Genomic DNA, 26,481 nt, shown 5'->3' on the forward strand with positions numbered 1-26,481 from the left:
CTACAAATTCTGAGCAAAGAAAACCCACCGGAAACTTTTAATTTGTGCTCCATTTCACTACAAAAAAAGCTGTTGCAAAATTCGACTATAAACTGAAATGTGATAAATAACGCCCGTAATTTTCTCTTTTCTTTTATTAATATGTAGTTTGTTCAAATTAAACATTGAGTATTGTCGTTTGTCTATAGAAAAGGATTTGCTCTTATTGATTTTGTGATATTTTTTTACCTTATTTTGTTTTGTCTGTTGTGTACCTATTTCATGCGTTATCAGAAAGTCAACATAATGCAGAACAGATAAGGCTGGTCTTCTTGCCTCCTCACGCGTTCATAATTTATTTTTTATTCTCCGATGTCTTACAGTAAGCATTGCAAAAACTGCTGAAGTGAACTTTAGCGTAACGAACCGTAATAACTGTTTCACTTTACATCTGAAAACCTTTACCACATCTTTGACTTCCGTTGCAAGACCACATTATTTAGCATAATTAAAAGTTCTTATGCTGCAAATGTTTTGTATACAAAACAATTATTTTTCATTTTTGACATCGCGAAACGCAGCACGATCATTTAATAAGGCAATAAATCTAAATCTGAGAGAACTCTGAATATTCCGTTGCCTCATAAATTTTATTTAGTGTCATTTTCATAAAAACAAAGTATCTGATATTTTATTTTTGCAGTTTTTATTTGATAAATTCACGCTTTCGTGTCGTGGGATTTGGGCTAAACAAACACACCAACTGTTTCTATAAATACTTTATTGCAGTTCAACATTTAATATCAGTAATTAGACATATTCCCATACTGCATTATTAACATTTATTTGAAGTATACATACATAACTCTGTATTTCTTAATTATCTCTCAAGCACCACAACTCGCAAGGCTTTTTCCATTGGTCAACAATCGAAACAACTTCATCACATTCTGAATCAACATATTAAAAAAGTTTAAAAAGGCACTTATCTACAGTATAAAATATACAATAATACAAATTACTTTTTTTAGACATTAATGCCGGTATCATCACATGGCACCAACTCACTTAAAAAAAAAAACGATACAAAAATGTGATGTTATACACAGAAGTAACACGAACATTATTTACACTGACATAACGCTGACTAAATTTTCACAACTAGCTCCAAGCCGGGTCATTGGATTGGTTGCACCACCTGAAAATTGAAACAAATCTCACCCTATTTATCATCACTTCGCGCGACAATTTCCAAAAAATCAATGCCACTTACATAACTACGGTACCGACTTTTTCTGTGCCTCTTGTGCCCTTTTCTCCCACTCGGCTTTCCGCTGATTGAAGTTTTTCCGCTCGGTCAATACCTCCTCGGTTATGAAGTCACTTTTCGGCGATATCCCGGTAATAATTTCGTCCTGCGAAATTTTCCTCTCAATTAAATCATCACCGTTCTTAATATTCGTTATCCAATTCTCCGTGATTCTCCTCTCGCTGAAACTCGCCTGCTTCTTCACTTTCATTTCGTCCGTCTCGCCCGATTTCGCATTCATACTGAACGCCCTCGTGTAAAAATTATTCCCCGGCTTGCGCAACGTCACTTCGGTCAACTCGATGCACTTCTCTTTGATTTTCGGCTGCTCCTTGGTCGGCGTTTTGATCGTCTCGGTTAACGGTTCCCGGATTTCGGGCGCTTCGTTTGATTCATTTACGGATTTTTTGCGCTCTTCTTGCGGCGATTCCGCTTGATTTTCCTTATCACTGTCTCTGGTTTTGCTGTCGTCGAGCATCACGCTCACTTGCTGACTCACCGCCTCGCTCTCTGAGTCTTTGAGTTTGAGCGAACGGCGCGCAAACACTTTCATCAACTCGGGCTCTTCGTCGTTCCTCTGCTTGATTAGCGATTTTTTGCGCAAAACTACCGTCTCAACCACCGACCCCGTTTTCTCCTTGTCCAAACTGTCCTGAGACGACTTGTCCAAACTCTCGGTTTCGCCCTTCAGCGAGTCCAAACTGATCGAGCGACTCCGCAAGATCGGTTTTTCGCCGACCGGCGGCGACTCGGAACTTGTGGTCGAACTCGTCGACGATTTCCTCTTGTTTGACTCGTTTTTCCGAAACCTTGGAGTCGCCACCTTGGGCGCTTCCTCACTCTTCTCGATTATTTCGATATCTTCTTGGCTAAACTTCCGCGGGATGTTCTTAGCAACCTTGTCCGGTTCGACTGATTTGGGCCGAGTTTGCTCGTCGATAATCCTCGGAGAATTCATGGAAAAAACCACATTGCTCGGCTTCGCCTCGACTTTGTTCAACTGCCGATTTAGAAATTCGGGGACCGCGTTTTTAGGAACTGTAACTGTGCTTTGTGTTACTTGGGTAGACTCGCGTTTCAAGTGGATTTTTGTTACGGAAACGCATTCTTTCGTGGTAACTTCTTTAATTTTCTCGGCGGAAGTTATCGTGTTGGCCAGGTTGTAATTAACGTTAACGACCGCAGTGTGACTGGGGCCCGAAACGGTAACGTCCGAATTAAAATCAGAGAAAGTTGAGTCCGATTCTTTGATTCTAGATTCGTTCTTAACAACTGTAAACTCCTGTGTCACCTCGGAGGTGTATTGAGGCTCCTCCAAGTGTTTGACACTGTCGAGCGACGCGGCTTTCGTTACCGAAATCTTCCTCTCGTTAGTTGCTTCAGTAACGACGAATTTTTCGGTTTTTTCCGGCTTTGCGGCTTTGAAACTGTGTGATTTCGTGACTGGTTTTGCAGGTTTGTCTGGTAAGTCAGTTAATGACTTAAAACCGGCATCGTCAACTTCGTCGTTCAGTGACAAAACGCGCTGCTGCAACGACGACAAGCCCGGCATTTTTATCTTAGTTTTAGTTTCTTCGTTTCTCGTTTTCATTTCGACTTGAGTTATCACAGACGACGACGAATCGATATTTGGGGATTGTGGCGGCGTCAGACTAGCATTCAGAGTTTGCCTTTGCTTGAACCGACTTTCCAGCTCGGCTTGCAGAGGCGACGTTCCCGCCACGGATTTTTCCGGTGGGCCGGAATCCGGTTCGCGCTTTTGGACCTCCGGAGACGGCGGCAGGTCGATCGGTTGGATCCTCTGGCGTGCCGCCGCCCCCGACCTTGGGGCCGCGATCGGCTTCGATTCCACCCGCTTCGAGTACGACGACTGGACGGTGACAGTCTTTTCCTCTTTCGATTTGCGTTTTTTCGCGCTTCTTCGAGGGAATATCCGGTCGAAGAACGACTTGTCCGTCTTTTCCTCCCGTTCGACGTCTTCTTCAAGCGTCGCGAAATGGTCCTCCGACTTGCTGCCGGCGTTCGAACGACTACGATTCAACTTACTGGAGTCGGCATCGGGAGGTGCTAGACCAGGAGGCAGAGAAGAACATTTTAGTTGCGTTTCGGTTAGAGTGGTTCTCGTGCTCATGCTATAATGCTCAGAGATCGTTTCTGCAAAAAATAAAAGCCATGCGTCAACAAGCAAGTTTTTAATGGGAGCAAGGCCGAAATATTCGTACTTTCAGTTTCTTTTCTAATTAATTCACATACGTAATTCTAAGTGTCAAAAATTAATTTTCATAAATTAATTTATGTAACAACAACCGGTTAGCTAAATCTTCACGCGCTCGATTGTTAATTTCACAAAATTAGCACAAAAATGACATTAATAATAGTTCCTGATTGAAACAATAAAAGCATTCACTTTGAGTAAAAAGTGTGGGAACTGTTATTGTAGTTGAGTAACAGCTAATTAGAACTAATTCTTGGCTTAAATTGTATTACTGACCTCTGGAAACACTTTCCGGCGTCATACTCCTTATCGATATTTCTTCATTAACTTCCGGAGTGGTTGGAAGAGCATTTGACAGCTACACAAAACAACACTTTAGGAATTATCAAAATTTTTAAACACTTACCTGAGGCACCCTTTTATTTCTATGGGGGGCCCGCCGTTTGGGCCTCACGGCTACTCTGTGGTGAGCCGCGCTGTGGTTTAAGGGGGCCGAAGGAGACGCTCCTAGCTCCAAATCCGAATCTAGAAATTTTAGTAAAAAACTATGTTTCAAAAAAATCATTGCGAAAAACCTTGATCAGACGATCGCTTCTCTTGTAGTGACAATTTGGAGGAGTGTCGCGACTGTTGGCTAAAACTCTCCTGAAATAATCGTGATTACGGCCAATTTAGATTAATTATTTGAGTACCTCGTCCATTTCCGAGCTACCCATGCTAAGTAACGATCCATCACTGCACGTACTGTGTGATTTCGTGGGGAGATCCTGTAACAATTTTTTCTTGTTTAGACTTGTGCAAAGCGTTTGATCGTTGGCAATTCTCGCTCATTACCGGTAAAAAAATCCGTATATTGTTAATCCACGGTACGTTCGTGCTGAAACAGTGTCTGGTTGAACAAAACATCGTTCGTTGCAGACATCACTATCGCGGCACGAATTCTGTTCTATTCAACGTCAAACGCGAAACTGAAAACGTACACTTTCTACAGGTAAACAATGTAAACTAAATGTTTGAATCCCTCCATGTTGCGATAGCAATTATGCGACTGACTATTATGTAACTCGGGACTTTCAACTAGACGAATCCTCCGGTTTCATTTCCTCTAATGCAGAACGTTGCTTGTTGTTTCTGACCTAAATCGCTCGCGAACGTAGTTAGGAAAATTGTTTTTCGACGCCTGCAACTCTCGAATCAAATACCCACAGATAAGACACCAAAACTAGTGCATTCGCTCCGAATTATAATTTAAATTGGATTCGAGACGTAATAACTTCTATTCAACGAATCGGCCACAACACGAGTTAATTCCAAATGAATCGAGATCTCTCCAACTCAATTGTCAGGACCGCAGTCATTTGATTTGGCTAAATGAACAGAAGACGGCTGCACATTTTCTTAAAGCAACCGCTTTTGAAATCATTAAAAACTTTTTATTGATTGAAATTCATTGTTGTATAAGCCATCATAAAAATACATTCCAGTAAAAGCAGGAAAAAATCCAATTTTGTGGCGCAATCAATACGCATTAATCAAAACTTAAAGCATTGTCAAACTTCCCATTTCTTAGCGTGAAAAGCAAAATGGAAAACGTTTAATTAGCCAACACGCACATAGATACGCCTCAGAAGGCTGGCGTGCTGTTGGTTGCCTATTATGAACAAATTAAAATTACTTGGATTCGTTAAATGCCACCTGCATTTTGTAATCAATAGCAGATGTTTAATGAATCGTGTTATTTCATATCACTTTTCCCTTTCAAATATTTCTCCCCACACCGACTGATTAAAATCCATGTGTCCCAAGAGGTCAGACGACGTTAAATATTAACTCAATCCCTTATCCTTAGCGAAAGAAATTATTTAATACGTCTGGGGAGGCAATACATAAAATATTATATTTGAAACTCGTGAACAATAAGCGCGGCGCATTTACGACTGATTGACTTATTAGCGATTTTTGAAGCAATTGTTGAAAGTTTTATTGTTTCCGTTCTTGAGTAACATGACTAATTGTATCGTTCTCACGCAACGAAAATAATTTTTAATAAGCACGAATATTACCTAATCTTTGGCATAATATCATGACAATGTTTCGGTCGATATGAAATAACCAAAACCGACATAAATCAAGCAAATTTGTTTGTGTTTACTGAACAAAAATAACAATGAAGAGCAAAGTTCCCGTCGTTAAATCTGAAGAGTTTCACCAAATCCTAATTGGGATACGTGGGAAGAAAACAATGAAAATCCGAAATCCTCTTTTGTGAAATGTCAGGTAAATATAACGCGTAAACCACTATTCCAAACGAGGTCCGTGTCTAACACCAAACGCACAGACCGGAAAGGTCGCATTTCAGGTGTTTCAGTTTCAATGGCATTTTCAGAAAATCGATCCGCGTTTGAAAATTCACACGAACGCGAAATATTAAGGCGATTTTTGCTGACTAACACTAATCCAGTCATTAACTTTCCACTGTTACAAAACATCAATTGGCTGTACCTACAATTTTCATCATTATGCAAATGTCTAATATGAATTAATGAGAAGAAGTTGGTGTTTATTAAAAAAAAACGTAGCCAACGAGACACTCGAAGAAAGTTGAGATACGACGCCAGGAAGTGGAAGATTGCAGTTATCTGCGATTAATTTAAGGTCAAAGTTCTGGTCATTACTTTTGCAATTATGTAATCTTGACCAATACGACACAAAGTTGCAAAGATTCACGGAAGTTAGTGCATTCGAGCGAAATGCTAGCGATAGTTTCCAAATTTTTATGGAAATAAAGTGTGAAAAATTTCAAAAAGAAATCAAATGTTATGACCTGACCTTTGTTGAGAAATGTCAAGGAAGTTCAAAATATAGAGTGAAAGTTTTAAATAAACTAAAACGCTGGAAACGAGGCAAATTAACCATAAAATTTCTCTCCGTCAAGAGATTGTATTATTTTTATAACGTTTTAAGTGCGTTTATGGATAACAACCATAATTGCCACAAAAAACGAAGGTTTTACATCCGGGTAATAGGAAGAAGAAACCGCAAATGTAAGGCATTTGAGTGAATTTTAATAAACTGTAGGCAGTTTTAAACAACGGTGGCGATTGTCAGAAAAAACCACTGATTTGAACTGGAAAACGAGTTTTATATAATACTTAGATCAAGCACAATGTTAATGGCACCTAATTAAGTATTTTAAATATTTTAAAAACCACAATGAATTCAAATTAAGCAACTGCACGCTTCTGAAAGTAATTACGTTTGTCCCTTATTCTCGCAGTTATTAACAATCCAATCAAAGATAGGATTACCGTAAATCGATAAACGTCAGGCCAAATTAAAAAATGGGTAATTAATAGTGCATTTGCTAAATGGTTTGAATGACGGATTGAAATTCAAATTCAGTGGGTGGAATATGAAATAAAATCAAAATTTGGCCAGAATCCAGTTCTATAAATTGTCCATTCGTCATATCATTATTTCAAATTATCATTTACAACTTTTCAAAAATAGTCATGACCACAGTGAACCAATTCCATTCACAATTGGATTTTCTTATCTCGCATAAATTAGCTAGCGATTAAGTCATTAACTCTTATACAACTTTTAAATCCGCCAGTAGCTTTCGGTCGTCCTAATTACAAATTCGAAACCTCTGGTAGCAATAAATCACAGTAATTATGCCACGAATAGTCTAGGGGACCGAACAAAAGCATAATAATCACAGCGACGTTGTGCAATTTTACTTAAAGCGACCGTTAGTCAGAAATTAAAATTTCCGCCGGAGGCCACAAGCATCATCTTGGTGCCAGTTGAACATATGGCCGTCAAGACGTGGACAGTTACTGCAATAATTTTATTGTTTTCGAGTCCCGGACTCACTTTGATTGCAGTCTTGTCGAGAAGAGCCTCGGTGGTGGTCGGAGAATTGCATGGACTATGCGGAAGGCCTTCATCGTCTTCGCTTGTGTCGCCACGACCCCGCCTCAATCTCAGCCTCTCACTTAGCTCTGTCTGAAATAAAACACAAACTACGGTAAGGACAACGAAATGTCACAAGGGTGAAGGATAACACAAATCACGGACTTCGCAGGTGGACAACCACCGCAGGACCAAACACATGTTACAACCGATCTACATTTTGCGAGTTCATGGCACGAACAATAATTAAAATGATTAAAATTCAAAGCATGCAAAGAAAAATGCTGTTGGACATTGTTCGGATGAACGAGTGCGATTAGTAGTACAAGCACGAATTGTTTGTTGTCATCACTAACAAGACGGGAATTTCACAAAAATTCTGTGCCTTTAAGCAAATATTTTGCCCAACTTTAATCACTAAAAATAAATACATTTGCCTTCTAACAACTACGATAAGAATTAAATATGTGTCTGAGTGAACGACACGTATTGTTAGTTTATGCAAGAATAATGTCACGGATACTGTTCGCTAATTGTAAATAAATGTCAGATCACCTCTTACATTATGAAAGAGGAGGGTAACGAGGGTTTTGGGATAGGTGCACAAAAAATTACCGATCTGAAGTTCTTGGGACTATTATTATGCAATCGACCACAACAAAATATGTGACTCAACTCACGACCATCATTTAATATTTGTTAAATGAAACAATTCTTACACAATATTAATGTGACGTAGAATTTGTGATGGAAATTGATTTCCTTAATTTTTAATTTTATTTGAATTATTGATACCGCGTACAATTTCATGGAAATGTTTTGTTACAGTTGAGTGTGATATGTTTCAGTAAAATTTCAATTGATAGAGTTTTGAGTTATGTGGATGCGATAAGAAGTTTAATAGCATGTGTGCTACTTTTAAACATGAATAAATGTATGTAGGCACTAAAATAAAATAAATGTTTTTACCGCGATGAGTGAGCAAAGATAATAAAAAATACAATATTACGACTGTTTGAGTGGCTTTTTGATGGTTTTATAATTTCAAAACGAAATTACTATTTTAGTGTGTGGAGTAATGATGTTCAAATAACAGTGCATCTAAAAATTCGAAATGACCTGGAAACTAAACGTTATTCGTTCATTTTTGCAAGACTTTAAATTCAATTAATTTATTATGACACTGTTCCAAGAAACGAGGTAAAAATGCAGTATTTCTTGCCTGAATTTAAGTTCGTAAAGTAACCCAAAAAATAAGAAATACAAAAGTGTCGATAATCACACGGTGTGATTTCTAGGTCAAAAATACAGTGTTACTTTTCCATTAAATATCAATTAAAACTGCATTAAAAACACAGTTTCACTTGCCTCGTGGACGGGACAGAATATTGTGAAATGATCTAGTTAGCCTATATAGATTTTTATTTTTATTGTTGAAGGACCTACGACAAGCTAACACAAATGCATATTTCATTTGACCATCAAATTGATCTGTAAATACATTTTCATAGATACAACACTTGACGACTCTTTGTAATAAAGGAATTGATAAGAATTTAAACAAATATCACCTGTTTGTTGTCAAGTGCGCCTATCAAATAACCGAAAAAATTCAACAACCGTAAACTTTTAAAGGAATGATGTAATGAGAGAAAATTCAACTATTAATTGCCGTCCCACAGCTTCGGCAATTTCTTCAAGTAACATTAATCCGGGTTTATAACAAGAGCAGATGATTTATTTAGCCGCCATCAGGCCGATTTATCCGCTTATTATCGCCGGTAAAAACTCACCCAGATCCTGCAAAGCCTAGTCCTAGCAGGAAAGCGTTCACCGGTCCTGCCCCAACAGCGACCTTTCGATTTAGTCCGCACTTTCATTTCATTGACACAAACCACTGCATTTCATGTAATAAATTAGATCGAGACATAGGCACTGAATTTCAAGCAGGAATATTTATCTAATCGCAGGAAATTCTGTCACGGCTTCAGTCGAATCGCGGTTTTTCTTACGATATTACTCACTCTGTCACTAAATTACTGCGCTTTAATCCACATTTTGGGGCTGTGTTTACTTATTCGAGCTTTTTCTGGACACGAGGTCCTGCAAACTGTGGTGTTTCAAACCCGTCTGGCAACTTTGCACCGACCTCATCGGAGGTAACGGCATCGGCGAGCTCGTGGTCCGGCGATCGGTCTGCATTAGTCACTTTGTATGATAAACGGAAAGAGCTGAAATGTCCTTCAACCCAAGATAAAAACCCAAAACATCCCGGCCTTTTTATCTCACCAGGACAGTTTTGGAACGTCATAAATTTAAACAAGCATTACTTAACTCTGATTACACCTAATTCAATATTTTTCCGGTAGATTGAAACACCGCAACGTATTACTCACATCAAAAACCAAACCCTAAATGATTATTCACAAAATACCCATAGAAAAGTTTACACAAAGCAAATGGCAACGTAACATCGCAATCGATTCCTACTTTGTGACAAAACAACCAGGACAAAATGCGGCAGGATAAAGCTTCGATCTTAATTTGTGAAATGAGATCAGGAATTCCTCAAGAATTTTTAATTCCACGTTGGAGAGTAATTAAAAATAGTGTAATTCCCTGCACAGTCCGGGACTTGTTTGTCAACAGATTTAGACAATAGGACCGATCCTAAGATAAGATTAATTCGCAAGCAATTCAATTTTCAAGTAGTCCATTTTTAGTCAGTGTTATTAAAATCTACGAAAGATTCTTAAATGTTGAAATTAATTAATTGATTCAATTTGCTAGATGAATCAACTTGCGCTTCAATTACATGGTGGCGGAAAAGTTCCTGCTCTACTATCACTAATTACGGACATTTACGGCAGTTACATTATGATCTATTAAGCCTAATGTGAGGATTGCGAAACTTCGAATTAAATCGCCCAGTTTTCGAATTTGAAAATTTTATTGGTGTAAACACATATTTATTCTGCGATGATAAACTGCATCTAAATATTGATAAATGCGATAAAGCCCCATATTCTCATCGTCTGTTAAGTTTCCAACAACCTGAGCTACGACTTTTCGACACCCAACTAAATATAAATACAGGAAACCTGAGGAATTTCGGACGCATAATAATAAACACCGGAGTAAACGACAGTGAAATATATAGCACAAACTTCCTTTTTTGTCTGTTCTTATCGCCCAGAAACAGGATGAGCGTTTCAAAACGAGTTGAGATAGCACAAAGCTTAATAAAAAATCACTTGCGCTTGCAACTAGTCTAATTGTAATTTGTTTCAATAAGGAAAAAAGACTTTCTTCGCGTTACGTTTACGGTTACTTTTACAGGTGTAAAGTGATAATTATGACATTTGAATGGACGACCACATGTCATGCAGAACTGAAGGTCGACAATGTATTTATTATTTTTTTTATTATTTAAATCTGCACTTTCCAATGCATAAGTAAGTTCAACGAACATTTGTAAGTCTGACCCTGAATAATTGATTTTTAGTTGCGGTGAATTTCCTGTGTATAAAAAGATTTGTAAACATTTGAACCTTCTATATTTGGTGAATGATCGCCGTGCAAGATAGTACCATCCCAAATAAGAGAGATTTACTTTTGTAGCTTTGGCAGATAAAGATAAATTTTATTCAAAACATGTACCTAACTGTTCAAACACCAAAATTATTAGCCACGCCACAACTCTTCTTCCACAAAGACGTAAAAAAATAATATGTTAAGTAACCGCCTGAAGTGTAATGACATTGACAACTCCTTAATTTGATGAAATCAATCCAAAAGGAAAAAGCTAATACGACATATGCACATAACCTTGGCCGTAATGTAATCCAACTTTGGTGTCTTGTTCAGATGAAATAAATTCGATTCCCCTTTTAAAATGGCAACCACAAAGGATGTCAACAGAAAATATGTCTTCATAACAAACACTCCCTTTAATAATCCGTAAAAGCTCCCCAAATAGAACGCTCAGTGCCGGATTTCCAAAACTACATTTTTTAAATAATCCCATTGTGTTTTGTGCAGTTATTACACGTCAATAAACAAAAAGCCAGAAAAGCGTAAATTCCTTTGATATTTGAAAAAATCACAATTTAAACACTACACCCGAGAATTCACAATTAGTTGCGTGACTTTAACAATTAGTAAAACCTTTTTTATCGTCAATTCTTTAATTAAAAACATCAAATTTAAAAAAATGAGACTTCAAATTTATTCCTAATTTATTCGTCGCTGGCCCAACTTTCATTTCAATTAATATTCAAAGCCTCAGATGTAATTAAAAGTCCACACAACACATCGTTTTATTATAATTCGTGGGTCGCAATTTACTGTTTTATCATCGTTGATTTAATTGCGCTTGACAGCACGTATTAAGTGCATTTAAAAGTGGAAAAAAATTCATAAAAAATGTATTCCCTTTGTTAGGCACATCTTGAGGTTTTTGTTCTTTTGTTTCGCCATTTAAAGTGGTGAATTTCATTTAAATTACTCGCTTTTGAAGCATAAAGACGCTAATTGTATACAACGTCTCCTTTTGTTAAATTTTAATAATTTAGTGAAATAGGTTAATCCGGTCCTGGGCCGCACACGTGACCGGCGTCCTTTTAGGCGTCGTCGGCAGACGCCTCGTAACCTTCACGTGTTTACATTCCATAAAACAATCTGCACAACCCTATCGATCAACGACTTTTATCGATAAATCGAACCGCGATAACAAAGAAACTTATCAACAAAGTAAATTACTGGTGCGTCTGTTCCTGCTGCACTTGAAAACAAACCGGATTTATTTTCAGCAGCAAGGACGAATTTTCCGCGTTTGAATGCAAACAAAATCGTCTCACTCACCTGTAACCTCAGATCAATTTGAGGTTGCGATATGGATAAAGAGGACGAGCTTTGTGCCGCATCTAACTCGATGTCTGAGCCGGAATTCGGCGAATGGAAGACACTGTCGTGGGAAACACTCAATCCGGGATGCATTGAGGACCCACTTCTGTCAATCAAACAGTGAATTTTTCGCAAAAATGGGAAAGGTGAACAAACCTTCTCCGCGTTTGCTCCTCTGTGATGGAAAGCTCGCTGGTGGACCTGCTCCGGAGTACATCCTTGTCGACGATGACTTCGACAGAAGCATCCTCAGCCGGCTTGTTCTTCCTCTTGAACCACTTCTTCGGGTTCCAAAACTTCTTTTTCGTCGCGGCTTTAATCAGAATTTTTAATTAATAGCACGCTCATTAGAGCTCATCTAATTAGTGAACGCATCACATAATCTAGCTCTGGGCTTAATATGCGCGGAAATGATTATTTACCGACAGCGTATTTCCTTCGGTTGAACATTTTTTACACTGTGGGACGTGATTTGATCGAGTTGGGAGGGTCAAAGTTGTCAATTGACCGACAATTGTGAACTAACTAAACGTTACTTTGATTGTTGAAACGCTCAGAATGACTCACGATGCTTATTACAGTGTCATTTCTGTAACAGCACGTATGTGCTTAGATCGGCGAAAAATGATAATTTTCATCCTTCGTTTCCACACTTTTCTGAAATTCGCATTGCATTAATTAATGCCGACAGATTAGATTACAATAATTTATTGTTCAACGTAATATCTAATCTCACTGATGTAAAAATAGTATGGATTAGCACGGTTTTTGAGGTAATGTAAGCTGTTAACGGATCCTGGATAAACAAAAGTGGGTTATTGGATTGTCATTTGATATTATAGGGGAGGATTAACCCCCACGCAAGCTCGTACTATTTTTGCCTGATAAAAAATTCACGCCTTCACGCATAAGGTTTAAATTTTCAAAGCCACCATTACCTCGATCGATACTTGATAAATTATTGAAAACCAGTGGGAATTTTCTGCTACCTTTATTACTTTCGACGTAAAAATAACTAAAACACTTTTTCTTAGTGTCAGAAATAGAACATCAATTTAACGTCCAATGAACCTCATATTCTAACTCATCTACCGCGAATTTTAAAGGGATGTAAACATAACACTTAATATGTAACATTAAGCTAATTGCGACATGGAACAAATTGTATTGTCTGAACGTGCTCAATACGATAAATAATTCATAACACCACTTTCATGGAAGTGTTTAACATAGTACAAGAGTGCAATTACCGTTCCTGTTATTTTAACACCTGATCCCGCATTAAACCCGCCGTAATTTCCGAAGACAAGCTTTTAAAAAATCGTTTTTGAAGAAACCGTCATTCTTGGTTGGATCCATGAGAATTGCGTTATTATTTCTCGTAATAACTAACCGCAAGATTACAAAAACTCGGCTTTTTTCCGGCTACTCACATTCAATTTCGTACTCGTCGGATTGAAAATTGTACAAACTAATCGACCTCTGCATTTCAGCACTCGTGAAAATCACTCGAACACTAACACTTTCGCCGTTATCAATTCATTATCATCGACACTGTGCGCGTTTGAAGATTAATTTAATCTGCTGTCATCTAATAATCATTCTGCAGTGATGAACGATGCGGACACTCGCTTGATCTGGTATTGAAGTGCTTGCCCGACCACTTCATGGCGATTCATTCAACGTTACAATCGCGATTTTCTGCGGAAAACTTGGGTTTGAACCGTGTCTATTTATTTATAAAGACACGGGAATTTATTACGAGGGATCGTCTGTATTTCCTCCCCGAAGGGACATACTTTCACAAGCCGCTGCTACAAATAATGTGCAATGGACAACCGGATGTATATTTGATGACAGCCCGGAGTAAATCACCGAAATGCAACGAGAGATGCATCAATTGTGTTACATACGGACGGGCAAACTCAATTAGGACTCGCCTTCAGTACTAATTTCATAAACAGATTATAATTTGTGTCAACTGTTGCGGAACAAACTGTTGTCTTTAAAATACGTAAATGTTACTTCTGGGTTTAAAAATACAAACGTTTTGAAATCGCGCATAAAATGAACATGCTATAAATAAACAAAAGGCTGAGTGCAAATGTAAATAATAATTTATCATTTGATAGAAACATCACTTCGGATTCGGTTTTACTACAAATCGCTACCGACACTTATTTTCTGATTGTATCAGAAATAAAGTGACTCACAAGGTAAATAACATAAAACGAAATCATAATTTTATGCAGAGGTTCCACACTTAAACATTGGAAAAATCAAGTGATATTAGAGGAAACCCGGAATTTGTAAGAAGTGTTTTATTCAAAATAGAATAACTTAACTGAATTCCATGAATGTAAAAACCTTTCCTTGCAAAAAAATACTTTCACTTACCTGTTGAAATAAAAACTTTTAGAAAACAACTATGAATATTGTCAACCATTCGCAAGATAATAATTAATTTAATCTAGAGTAGATTTTTTTCGGAAAAAATTGATCTTAGTCTCGTTAGTTGTAATTCTTAATATATCGTACTTTCAAAAAAATGCTAAATGGTGGGTTGCTATTTAGAAAATTGCAAATTAAATAAATTATAAGCACCATATCTTCAAGAAGTTTCTACTGATTTTTTCCAAACTTTCTGTTCACCAATTATTCATTATTAAATTTTTCTTTATTATAGAATTTTTCACACCTGATGGAGTCCAAATTAATCAGCTTGAAAAGTTTAAGAACCGCTGATTCATTCTGTTAAATCTGGCCTTTCAAAGTAACCTTTAAACATGTCATCATCCAAGTTTGTCTCAGAATAGTTTGAGTTATCTTGGACGTTGGTTCAATCAAATAGTTAGTTGTAAACCAGAATAAATCCCCGTCTATTGATGCAATCGAGAGGTGGATTGAAACTTCCGACATTCCAACACATGAGCGGCGACAAAAAACGGATAAAAAACTCAACTTTCTTTACGTATTTCATTTATTTCAATTAAAGAAATTTCACTAATTTATTTGACATGAAATTTCGTCGCGCCAATAATTAATTAATGAAGGCAGAAATTTGATTTATTTCGCTACCACATTAACATAAATAGTTGTTCTCCTTTACGACCGACACGTAAGGCAAAAATTCCACACAGATGGACCTAAGAGATAAGAAGTTAACTGCATTAGCGTCGGTTCTGGTTTTCCGACCTGCCACTTTTTCGACCTTTCCCTCATAATTAGATAAAACGTGAAAGTTAAAATCGGTGCGTTATGTTCTAGTAAATAAAATCAGCTTGCATGTGGTTGAAGTCTTCACCATAATACGTATGATCTTAGGTTATGGAGTGTAGCATATGCAAACACCCACGGTAGTTTACAGTTAACATAAACCTCGTGGCACAGAATACGAGTACCGTTGAGTTGCGCTCTAGGAAATCATATCTTGTCGGGATTATACCTTTTGGCTGTCGAAAAGAGGGTCAAATCGTTCGATTACTGGCTTTATCGGACCTTTTGCGCGTTATTTGCCTCGGTCACGCGAATTCTCAATGCTAATTAACTTCACTTAATAATTGTCAATATCACCTCTGGAACAATAGACCGCGAATTTACAGTTAAGAAAAACAAAGCGTGGGCGGTGTGACCAAACTGGACCCACAAACCCGATAATCGACCCAGTTTTAGCCAAAATTTCGACCACATGTGCAAACTTCCCGTCTCCGGGAACTTATTTATAGCATTTGGAGGGCTTCCAGTCTGCAACTTACCGTTCTTTTCGGTGTCGGGAGGCTCGAAATCCTGCAACGGCGACGACTCACGGACGCATGACATCAGACTTAGGGGACCAGCCCCCGAATGATGGTGATGTGTCCCCACAGCCGCCGATGACATCTGCAATTGAAAACGTGGTCAATTTATGCTCATCAAATGGGATCCGGATCGTTACCCTTCCCAGCTCGCCTTACTCCAACATTTAAAAGGCTTCAACTTCGGTTTCAAGACAGAACACGTATTGTCACACTATCATTTAATCATTGAAGTCCTTCTTATTAAACTTTGTCTAACTTGGAGTAAAGCAAATTGCATCATCGTCATTACATTTACAATTGTATGCACCTCCATTCACGTAGGTACAATGTTTTTTCCTCTAACGTAAACAATTTTATTAATATTGAATAAAGCGATCCCCACGAGTCGTAACAACCAAGCCACCGGGAGCCTTATTGTGTCATTCACTCGTAAAACTAATTTTATATCTATCAATATAATTATTTGTTATCTGCACTTTCCTTTATTGTTATTATAAATGTTTACAAGATACGTCATCTGCTATGCACATAAAATGTAATCCTGTTATCAATTTTCCTTGTAAAAATTGCATTATTCCAGTAATTAATAGCTGGTTTAAAATTAATAATTATAATGACCTGCTGTCTTAATTACCGCTAATTGTTTTAATTAACAAATTAACGACATTTTACTGTAAGTTCTTTTAAATTTGTTGAATGATTTATTTTTGTACTTTATGCAACAAAACAAAATGATAACAAAGTTTGTATAAACTTTGAGCAAAGTTTAGAAAAGAAGTCGTTCCTATATTTGCTCTCATGAATATTTACCGGAGTATTCGGAATTCTTGTGGCTTCCAGATGGAGAAATTAAGACCTCATCTGGCAAATGTGACAAAATTTAAATTGGAAAGAAATATTTTTGTAATTTCGTAATAACGTATTTCCATTTTGTGTCGTGACAAATTAACTCACGAAGCAGACAGTAAACAATCTTATACCACTTTCTAATTTAGTATGTTTCAAAAAAGAAGTTGTAAAAACCGAAATAGCGTCGGATTGTGTAAACTGAAAATAATGTAGGAGATACAAAGATCAATACATTCATTCAAAGTTTACGATTCGATCATAACAATGCTGGAACTTAGACAATTAATAAAATAATAAGTCGTTGAATACCAATCTTTTTTTGTAATTTATTTGATGTAATTCCGAAAGTTGATTGGCATTATTAAGCCAAGCGATCAAATTGCTAACAATACAGATGCTCAAAATTTACATGTTTGTGAGGAACTTAATCGAACATTTGGTTTAAACGTTTTAATCAATTTTATGTAAATATCTAATTTTTTGCATGCACTTCGGTAAAAAAATATTTGCTTCCATTCGCTCACTGTGTACTCGACCTAAACTCAAAATTGCATGCGCACACTATACCGCGAATTTCTCCACTCCTAGCGTAATAAAACTGCTTTCAATCAATAATAAATTGATAAAGTGATAAGATTTGTAAATTATCGTTCGATTTGAATTGTAGTTTGGGTTGTCTAGTTCCAGAAAAAAAATCTACCAATTAATATTTTTGCGTTTAGTAAGCTTTTGTCATTTATGAAAATTCTTTTATACAAAGGAAACATGACAATAGAAAATTCAATTCAAGCAACATAACAGTGCCAAGCAGTCGCCTGTTGTAAAACTGTTTGAATAAAGTCGTATACAAATGTTTGATTATAATAGAAAATTTAATTAGAGTGCGATAAGCTGGTAATCTTACGTTTACAAAAGATGTCTCACCATTTAACGATCTAACAAAGCATTTATTCACTCAATTACGAATTTACAAATTCGTTGCTTTCCCACATGATTTTCATAATGCACATTCTGACAATTGAAACATAAGCGTTCCTATTAAAAAAACAGTAACACGATCTTTCAAGCATCAAAGATACCCATCGAAGCAATTGAAATTGTACGAACTATAATAAACTGCTCCATGCACAGTATGCAAATTCAAACTTTCCCATTACAACTCCCATTGAAAGCGTAATTAATACCACCGTTTCTTGTACGAACGCACACTATTATTAGTTGAAAATTCTGGCCGTAAGTCTCCCTAATCTCTTTTCAATTTAACTTATCTCGTTGCACATCCGCCGTTTGCACACCGGCATTTTTATTGAACATGACAACCCGTCTTGTGCAACTGTTTACAATACACGCCGGAAAATTTGGAGACGCTCCTCACTCCAGTCGAGACTGGGGTTCGGCGTCGAATTTTCGCAAAAGTTGGTGAACTTGAGCGTAGGAAAGGTCGGGTCAGGGCTCCATGGTCGAGGTCACAAAACATCGATTTACCAGCAGCATCCCGAGCGCAACGAACCCCGTCTGCTGCGTTTTTAACCACGACAAAAACGATCATAAAAGAATTGGGGGTAGGCGTTCGGATGCTCTCAAATGTGTGAACATTACACCGAAATAAATCCCCTCACACGAGATATATCGCCACAAGCTTGGCACTTTTATTGCGCAAAAATCGCCAGTTTTATTTGCGTTTGCTATCAGTTTAACGGAAAATGTACACGCTTCCTCAATTTAATTACTCCTTAAATTATTGAAGTAAAGCAATGATAGTACTTGTGCTAATTTTTTGATAAAATTTAAATTTTTGACGCCTTATCTCAGGTAAATATGCTTGCTGCAACAAATGACCCGGTTGTCTTAAAACCCAAGCCTTGGCACAATTGGTAAACAATACCATATGTGGCTACAGCTAGTGGCTGTTCTCAAATCAAATTATTTATAATAACTACATGAGAGATAAATCAATTTTACTAATTTCCATTTTCCATTTAAGGTTTTCTTTACAAAACCTTAACAAACATATCATTACTGTCCTTCCGTTGGATACTTTACAGTTATGGCAGAGAGATTTCCGACAAATCTTTAAAAAATGAGAACACGTTTGTACACAACTGTTATAAGCACAGTTTTTCGGAAGTCGCCATAAATCGAGCATAAAAATCGCCGATTTTTAACACTTACTTCAGCAGAGCCACGCTACGATTTTTCACACTTATCGGCGTACATCGTGAAACCTGAAAATAAAAACAAAAATTAGTTCATTACCGCTAAAATTACCAATTTTGGAGTGGAGTAATCAGTCCGAAGCGGGCGAAAAGTGTGACATTTCTTACATCAAGCATTTCAACGCATATTGTTGAAAATTCAATCTTTTCAACATCCAAGGTGCTTCACCTTTTACGTAAAAGCTATTGGTAACAAATTAAATTTTATTGAAGAAATTTTGAGTTTTTTAAATGTTATATCCAGACTTTCTGAAAGACCGTGCATAGAGTTACCTGTAAGCAATTGAACAAAGTTCCTAGCAGCAATAACGCCACCGATTATGAGCGGCATTCCGCGCATAGTATCGGCGGAATACTTGGAAAATTTATAAACGAGTAATATATTTCAAACAGAATTTTTATGATCGTTACACTTTACGTATGCAATTTATCTGTCACTATTAAATTCCGGACGAAAAATCCAACTCTCCAACTTTCTAATTATTTAAATCAACAATCCGAAAATAGAGCCATTATTGTGCGTTAATTAGAATTGAATTTCGCCGGAATAATGGAGAGTGATTGAAACATATGTCAGACACCTGTTTCATTACGATAAACAGCAAACAAACACCACGAAAAAGCCAAAGATTTCTGAAAATTGAAAGCAGCAATCGCAACTTTCATCTACTTCCGGTTCTTTTAAAGAAAAAATTCGAGTTCTGCTGGGTCGTGGAGGTCTTTCACACGGCCTTTTTGCGTAACGCACTACACTTTTGTTAATGTTGCATTGTCTGGATGAGTTTCTCACAAGCACATGTCGAACAGAGGCATCGTACAATAAATAATCGCAAGCAAAATTCGCAAGAAGGCTTAATGACTATTTAGCACGTATTTAAGACAATTACGTTGGAACTACACTAACTCTTTAATTAACTTCAGGTGTTAAATGACGTGCAGAACTGGATGCTAAGTCATTAGCACGTTCTGTGCTCTTTCATTCTTCCACAAAGTCTGCAAAATAGTGGCCATCTCTGCAGGTTTTTTCCGGGATTTCGATGGTGATTTTTATTCCGTTTTCCTTTTCTATTTAACTGTTGTAAACAGACATTTAATTAAACCACTAGAGAAAAAACAATTTCGAAGCGGAATCGAGTTTTTAATGGCGCAACGATGCCTGATGATGGATAAAAAGAAAACAAAAGGATTTCAGTCTGTAGTGGCCTCCAAAGACCCATACCTATTTTTCCACGTGAAATATCTTACTTTATGTTATATTTCCTAACACTTAATTAAATTTAATGTGACTCCCAGCACCAACAAACACTAGAAAAATAAAATTATTAATAAAATCTAAAAAAATATTACGCATAAAAATCTTGACACTATCTGAGCACTTTGATCAGTGACATCAACATTCCAATAATGGCAAGTTACCGTGAAAAATTGAAAAAGTAAGATAACATACACACCAATTTAGCATGGTTTTTAAATACATACATGACCTTTATGACTCTTATAGCGGTAATAATAATAGTTTATGATTAGATTTAAACAAAGAACCGTTGCTCCTGCGTCAAACAACATACAGTTTTATCAATAGTGCAGCAAAACTAATTAACATGTGTTATTTAGTTACGGGTAAAATTAAAAACAATATAATGACAAGTTTGAAGAAATACACCTACATCTTGCATGTACGTATTTGTCATAATCTATAAACATTTTCGAATAATTAATCTCTTTGCAATAACGGAAATTGAATATGTAAATAATTTATCAAATGTTAATAAGTATGTGACCAGTCGGTTGTAGAAATTTCCCTTTGGGCAGTTTATTTTAAAAAAAGATTAAAAAACTATGTAAAATTTCAGTGTGGCGTTTAACATTCCAAAGGCTTTCTGAAACCATAATAAAGCACTACAAAGGTTGGATTTAATTAAGATTTCGAGACAATCGAGACATCATGACAAAACGTGTAAAAATTATAATATAATGTATGTTACAAAAAAATTAAGCGTGAGAATTTTTACAAAAAAATTGAAAAGTAAACTTAAAATTACCATGTTATGTAACAGTAAACATTCAACGATCGTGAAAGATCCGGCCTGAAATAGCCTCTTACAGGACACAAGGACAAAACCCATTGGATTAAGGTCAAGCGGGCGAGGTGATCATTAAATAAGTGCTTATACTCAACTTATCATTCACTGAGGGTGTGTCCTAGCCCTATCCTGCAATTTCTAACGACCTTTCGGCAACACTTGTAACAAGTGCTTTTATCAGAAGAAAACAAGGCAAATTTTGAAACTTTGAGATAAAATTATTCAAGGTGCAGTTAAGATAAATCATATCAATTGAACAATTTACGTACACATATTCATGCAAGTCGATTTATTGCCACCTTACCGCACCTACGACACCCACGACATGTACACATTTTTGTCGTCTTCGACTGTACCCACAACAAAAAGTAAGACGGAAATCCATATTACCTGTAGAAAGGTTCAAGTCAGGTAAAAAGCGTTTAAAATTTAGCAAGCATTTCTTAACGAATCTGACATATAAATTAAATTAATAATGAAAGTACATAATTACGTAGTTTTTGCGAATCAACCAATACCGACTGCATCTAATTGAACATGAAGTGGTTACATAAAACCAGCGATTATTACGCGGTTATTAATGTTCTATTAAATATTCACGACAATCAATCATTAAGGTGCCATCAGTTCTCATAGTAAATGTGCTCTCTTTTAATAGACCTGAACTAATTAGAAAACTTTCAAGCTGAATGGTGCCAAAAATTACGACCAACGCCAGTAATTAATTAACTAAATGAATCGACATAGACATGACGACGACTGAAAAGAGACTAGAAATCGAGTGCAAGGGATGATAAGCCACGAGCTATTTTTGACATAAAAGGTTCTATTTATACTGCAAATGTGAGGGAATATCGACGTGCATAATGAAATAAACGTGACAATTCCTCAAAAAACGTGAACTTGTTATCCCCTTTTCTGACTCATTGTCTGAAATTCCTTTGCATCTTCCTGAAGGATGTCATGAGTCATTCACATTCCCATTTCGTAAACAGCAGAAATAGAGTGCCGACCTCGTGTATTTTTCGCGATGGGTTTAGATTACTTTTCAGAAATTCAGGTCAGAAATCACCAGATACCGATTCTACTAGGTCACAATTAACAAGAGTAGGTTTTTTGTCAGAAAGAAATTTAGATAAACAGGAAATGAACACCAAAAGTCGTCCAAAACAACAGTGACAGTAGATCACATTAAACTGGTTTAGGTAAATCGGGGGAAAATTCAATAAATGTTTCATACGACACTATCTTCCTACAAGTCTAATTAGCACGACATAATGAATGACAAATTTTAAAGGCAGTTTCTGTAATAATTAGCACACTAGTGATAATATTTTGACCAAATTTCAATGCGTGGGTGTGTTTGCTTCAAGTACTGTAATAACAGATGCAACGGTGTTTCTTCATGCAAGTGAGAGATTTCCAAACAAGCAGCCTCCCACAGTTCTTCCAGAAATTGTAATTCTGCAAGATTTTTTGTTTTTCCTCTTCGACCTACACAGTGATTAAACTTGACAACGGATAATTAGGAGCCATCTGTTGAGATTGGTTCATTGTTTTAAATGGATTACACGCAACGAATTTTTAAAGAGCGGAGGTGCTCACACCTTCGTTCGTCTGTGAGAAAACGTAATCTTGACCAACATCTTTGTCGTCGATTGAAATAAAATTACTCGCGCATTTGGTGAAATCTGACAATTGCTACTATGAAATTTACAAAAGTAACCTACTTTTTGAGCACAATAGTCGTATTTGTGTTAAATTAATGAAACAAAGTGTCTTGTGCTATCGCAATTAGCGTCGCTTTGAAACCAATCAGACTTTCAATTAAGTAACAGTTGTGCAGTACTTGTAACTTTCAATCTCGATGGTCAAATAATTGTAACAATCTTTACACAATTGCATAATAGTGTGGAAACAGCGAATCGTTCATCAATAAATTTGCTTTTATTAGATAGAAAGTACGAGTTTGACATTTTCGTCACATTTAACGCTCAATTACCCTGAAATTTTGCAAAGTACCGACTTTTTCCATATTCAAGACGAGTTCTTGATCCTTGAGGGTGCTGTCTACGATTTATGACTTCCGGTATTTCAAAGGAATAATCCGTGAGTGTAAAAATTCCAGACTTAATCCCGAGGCGCAGAATTTTCTAAAATCGGTTTACGAGTTTCTGAACCAATAAATTAGCGCGTAGGCGTGCAATTATGTTCTTATAATATACGTTATCATCGCAAATATCCATCTTCGTTTACAGTTTGCTAATTAAAGGTCACGACATAAAATGATCGAAAATAGCACCAGGCGAGCTAATAAACTTTGTCTACAATCGATGTGGTATCTTTTAAGTAGGTTAATTCTTACAGGAACTTGGTAACCTTTAACCTAAACCGTATAGGTAACAACGATACTGGGTTACTGTCACTTTGTGTGACTTTCTACGTTTAATAAAATTGCAGTGACACCCACAACGCCCCTCTCTGTATCGCTGCTTTGAAGCAATCAAAGACCAAAGTAATTACAGGTGTGTTGTTATAAAACCAAACAGCACTCGAATCGCAATTAAACAAACTCAGATAACGGAGCTTTTCCTGGAAATTGATTTTTCAAACGGCAAATAAAGGCACGGCAACTTGCTACAATTTATTAAATATTCCCAAAATATAAACAACACCAGAGTTGACTGCTAGGTATTTGTTGTAGGTACAATGAGGTTAACATTAAAATACAATAAATACATAAGTAATTTAGTTATTGCTTATTACTGATTAATTAAATTTCGCGAAATACATACAGGTAGTCCAGCCCAGCTCTTCTGTAGCGCAATTATTATTAAAGTGAGGACATATTTCAAAAAAATATTTTTGAATATATAATGTTCCAAAAAAAAAACCCGTCATATTTTTCTGCTTATTAAGATGCTTTACCGCTTCTTACGTGTCCCTATTTTTTTAATGGGTTCAGGAAACACAGTTAAAAAAATAAAAACAAAAAAACATCGGTTTTACACCTTTTAAGAATTAATAAAAACAGAAACAGTGCTTTTTATGATAGATTATTACTACGTACGTGTTAAACAAGATCTGACAGATTTATTAATTAAGTTTGATTGATCTGAGTTTCTACAGAGTGTTTACAACTTATTTCTAAACTTAAAGTTTAGAGCCTTTTATTCTGCTTATTTTAAATAGTAAAAGAACATTTTTTGTTATCACAACCTTACAGCAAACCCTAACACATTCGCAAAAAATATTAACCATGTTCGAATTTAATGATTTTTTTAGCAAATAACTCCGAAAGTGTTAGGATTTACGTTAGGGATGTAATATGAAAAAATATTTGTTTTACAAGTCCCAAACGAATTATATAAAAATAAACAGGGGTTGATTTGAAATAAGAAAAATAAAATTCCCTAATATTTAAAAAGTTTCGAAATAAATTGTGAACACTGTACTAATTCAGATCAATCTTAAGTTTCATTGGTAAGTCTGTCTGTCTGTCTGATTAATAAGTCTGTCAGACCTTGTTCAACACGTACCTAGTAATAATGTCATCAAAAAAGCACTGTTTCTATTTTTATTAATTCTTAAAAATAAGTTTTTTTTTGGTCTATACCATAACTATCCCTAAACCGATTTGAAAAAACTTTAAGGACATGTAAGAAGCTAAAAATATATCCTAATGAAAACAAAAAATAATAGCATGCAAATAAAAAAAATATTATTACACCATACTTTTATGGGAAATCTGTATAATCAAAAATAATTTCCTAAAATGCGTCCTAATGTATAAATAACGTCTACAAAATATCAAAAGTCCAACTTTAGTAAAGTACAGCTACAGAAGACGGGAATTGAACTGGATCATCCTGTATAGGCATGAGTTTCTTGCACAAAAAAAAAGATAAATCTAACGGTAAAGCCTAAAATACTATTTCTGGCTTTTGTTTGTCTTTCTTTGAGCTTGTTTATATCTGTACAAGACAATTTATGCAAAATTAGTATCTTTGTCTGAAAAACAAACTGAAATGATCAGAAAGGGCAAAAGTAACAAAAGAAAAAAGTGAATTTTTCGATAAAAATAATCCTTGCGAACTAATGAATTTTCGTAAAAATTTCTCAAAATAAATAAGTTCTTAGCTCAAAATAACTGAGGACTTTTTCTGTCTAGCTTTCAACCAAAGAACCACTGGTTTCAGGGCGTTTTAGCGAACCCGGAGGCCCGGAATAAACATACGTGCGGTTATTCCAGTGCTTTACTTTCCATTTTCATTTTTATTATTCGTAATTGTTGGAAATCTCGTCAACAATGTGGTAGTCACGACTAGGTCGACAATCACGTTGAAAATCTATTTTTTTGAGTCGTTTGATGAGTGAAATTAGTAGTCAAGGATGAGTTTGGTGCGGCTAATTGGAGTCACCTCGAAAAACCAATTTCGGTCGATTGCTTTCAAGTGTGAGTCAATTTTTGGAAAATGTGCGTAACAACAGGTGCTTCAAAATTTGCGATATGGGCCAGCTGCCTCGACGGTAATGAGAATAGAATGTTTAGCAGAGCAAAGAACTCACCAGAGCAAGCATTAATAGAAATTCTAATGAATATACATAAAAATGAAGTAACGTGAAATTTTTCGGAATGAACCATTACGAAACGCGATCAAGTAAGTCCGTGTCACAAAAACAGGCTTAGTACATTCAAAAGTACCTTGACAAGTCCGGCGAGACGTCTTGAGCTGATAAATCCGTAACAAATCGCTATTTTCCAACAATTAAGAACACAACAAACAAGTTTCAAACAATTTGGCAGGTTTGATTTTCGAAAAGTGGGCCTTGAATTCGTTGACACTTTGAAAAAACAGTCACAAAACTACGTTTCCGGTCGGTTTAAATGAGGAAAAGTCCGGTTTTTTGCAACTTTTGTACTTTTGAGTTAAATAAATATACCACGCGTTGGTACAACATAAGACACATTCACCCACCAAAGCAAAACTGTCAACTGTTGCGTTTTACGCTACAAAAAATAAAACGCGACTGGAGCGTATGGTGGCAGCATTGCCAACTAAGGACTGCCAACAGGAAACTGCAGCGGAGCCAAATTCCCAATTGTTATCAAATTGAACTGACATTTTTAATCATAACTAATCATAACAGCTGATAAGAGGTTGGAAACATATTTTCAAAGTTGTAATAAGGGAAATACAAAACTCGA

General features: G+C 36.3%; 1 protein-coding gene across 6 annotated transcripts; it reads right to left on the reverse strand.

The window, feature by feature from the left end:
- Nucleotides 1-743: 743 nt before the first annotated feature.
- LOC103312685 (uncharacterized protein) lies at nt 744-26,341 on the reverse strand. Of its 6 annotated transcripts, none has more exons than XM_064358917.1 (12): nt 25,978-26,341; nt 19,145-19,197; nt 16,082-16,205; nt 12,483-12,639; nt 12,285-12,432; nt 7,383-7,514; nt 4,196-4,270; nt 4,079-4,148; nt 3,910-4,028; nt 3,780-3,861; nt 1,253-3,355; nt 744-1,177 (listed from the first exon to the last, which is right to left on the reverse strand). In XM_064358917.1, the coding sequence occupies exons 3-11, from the start codon at nt 16,203-16,205 to the stop codon at nt 1,257-1,259; spliced, it is 3,006 nt and encodes a 1,001-aa protein (XP_064214987.1). In that variant the 5' UTR covers nt 19,145-19,197; nt 25,978-26,341; the 3' UTR covers nt 744-1,177; nt 1,253-1,256. The 6 variants fall into 6 exon arrangements, with proteins under 6 accessions (XP_064214987.1, XP_008192213.1, XP_008192214.1 ...); XM_008193991.3 differs by having other exon boundaries at nt 1,253-3,442; nt 25,978-26,340; XM_008193992.3 differs by lacking the exons at nt 16,082-16,205; nt 19,145-19,197; nt 25,978-26,341 and adding an exon at nt 13,760-13,887 and having other exon boundaries at nt 1,253-3,442.
- Between the last annotated feature and the right edge of the window lie 140 nt (nt 26,342-26,481).

This window comes from Tribolium castaneum, chromosome 9, assembly GCF_031307605.1.
Source record: "Tribolium castaneum strain GA2 chromosome 9, icTriCast1.1, whole genome shotgun sequence".
NCBI classification, from domain to species: domain Eukaryota; kingdom Metazoa; phylum Arthropoda; class Insecta; order Coleoptera; family Tenebrionidae; genus Tribolium; species Tribolium castaneum.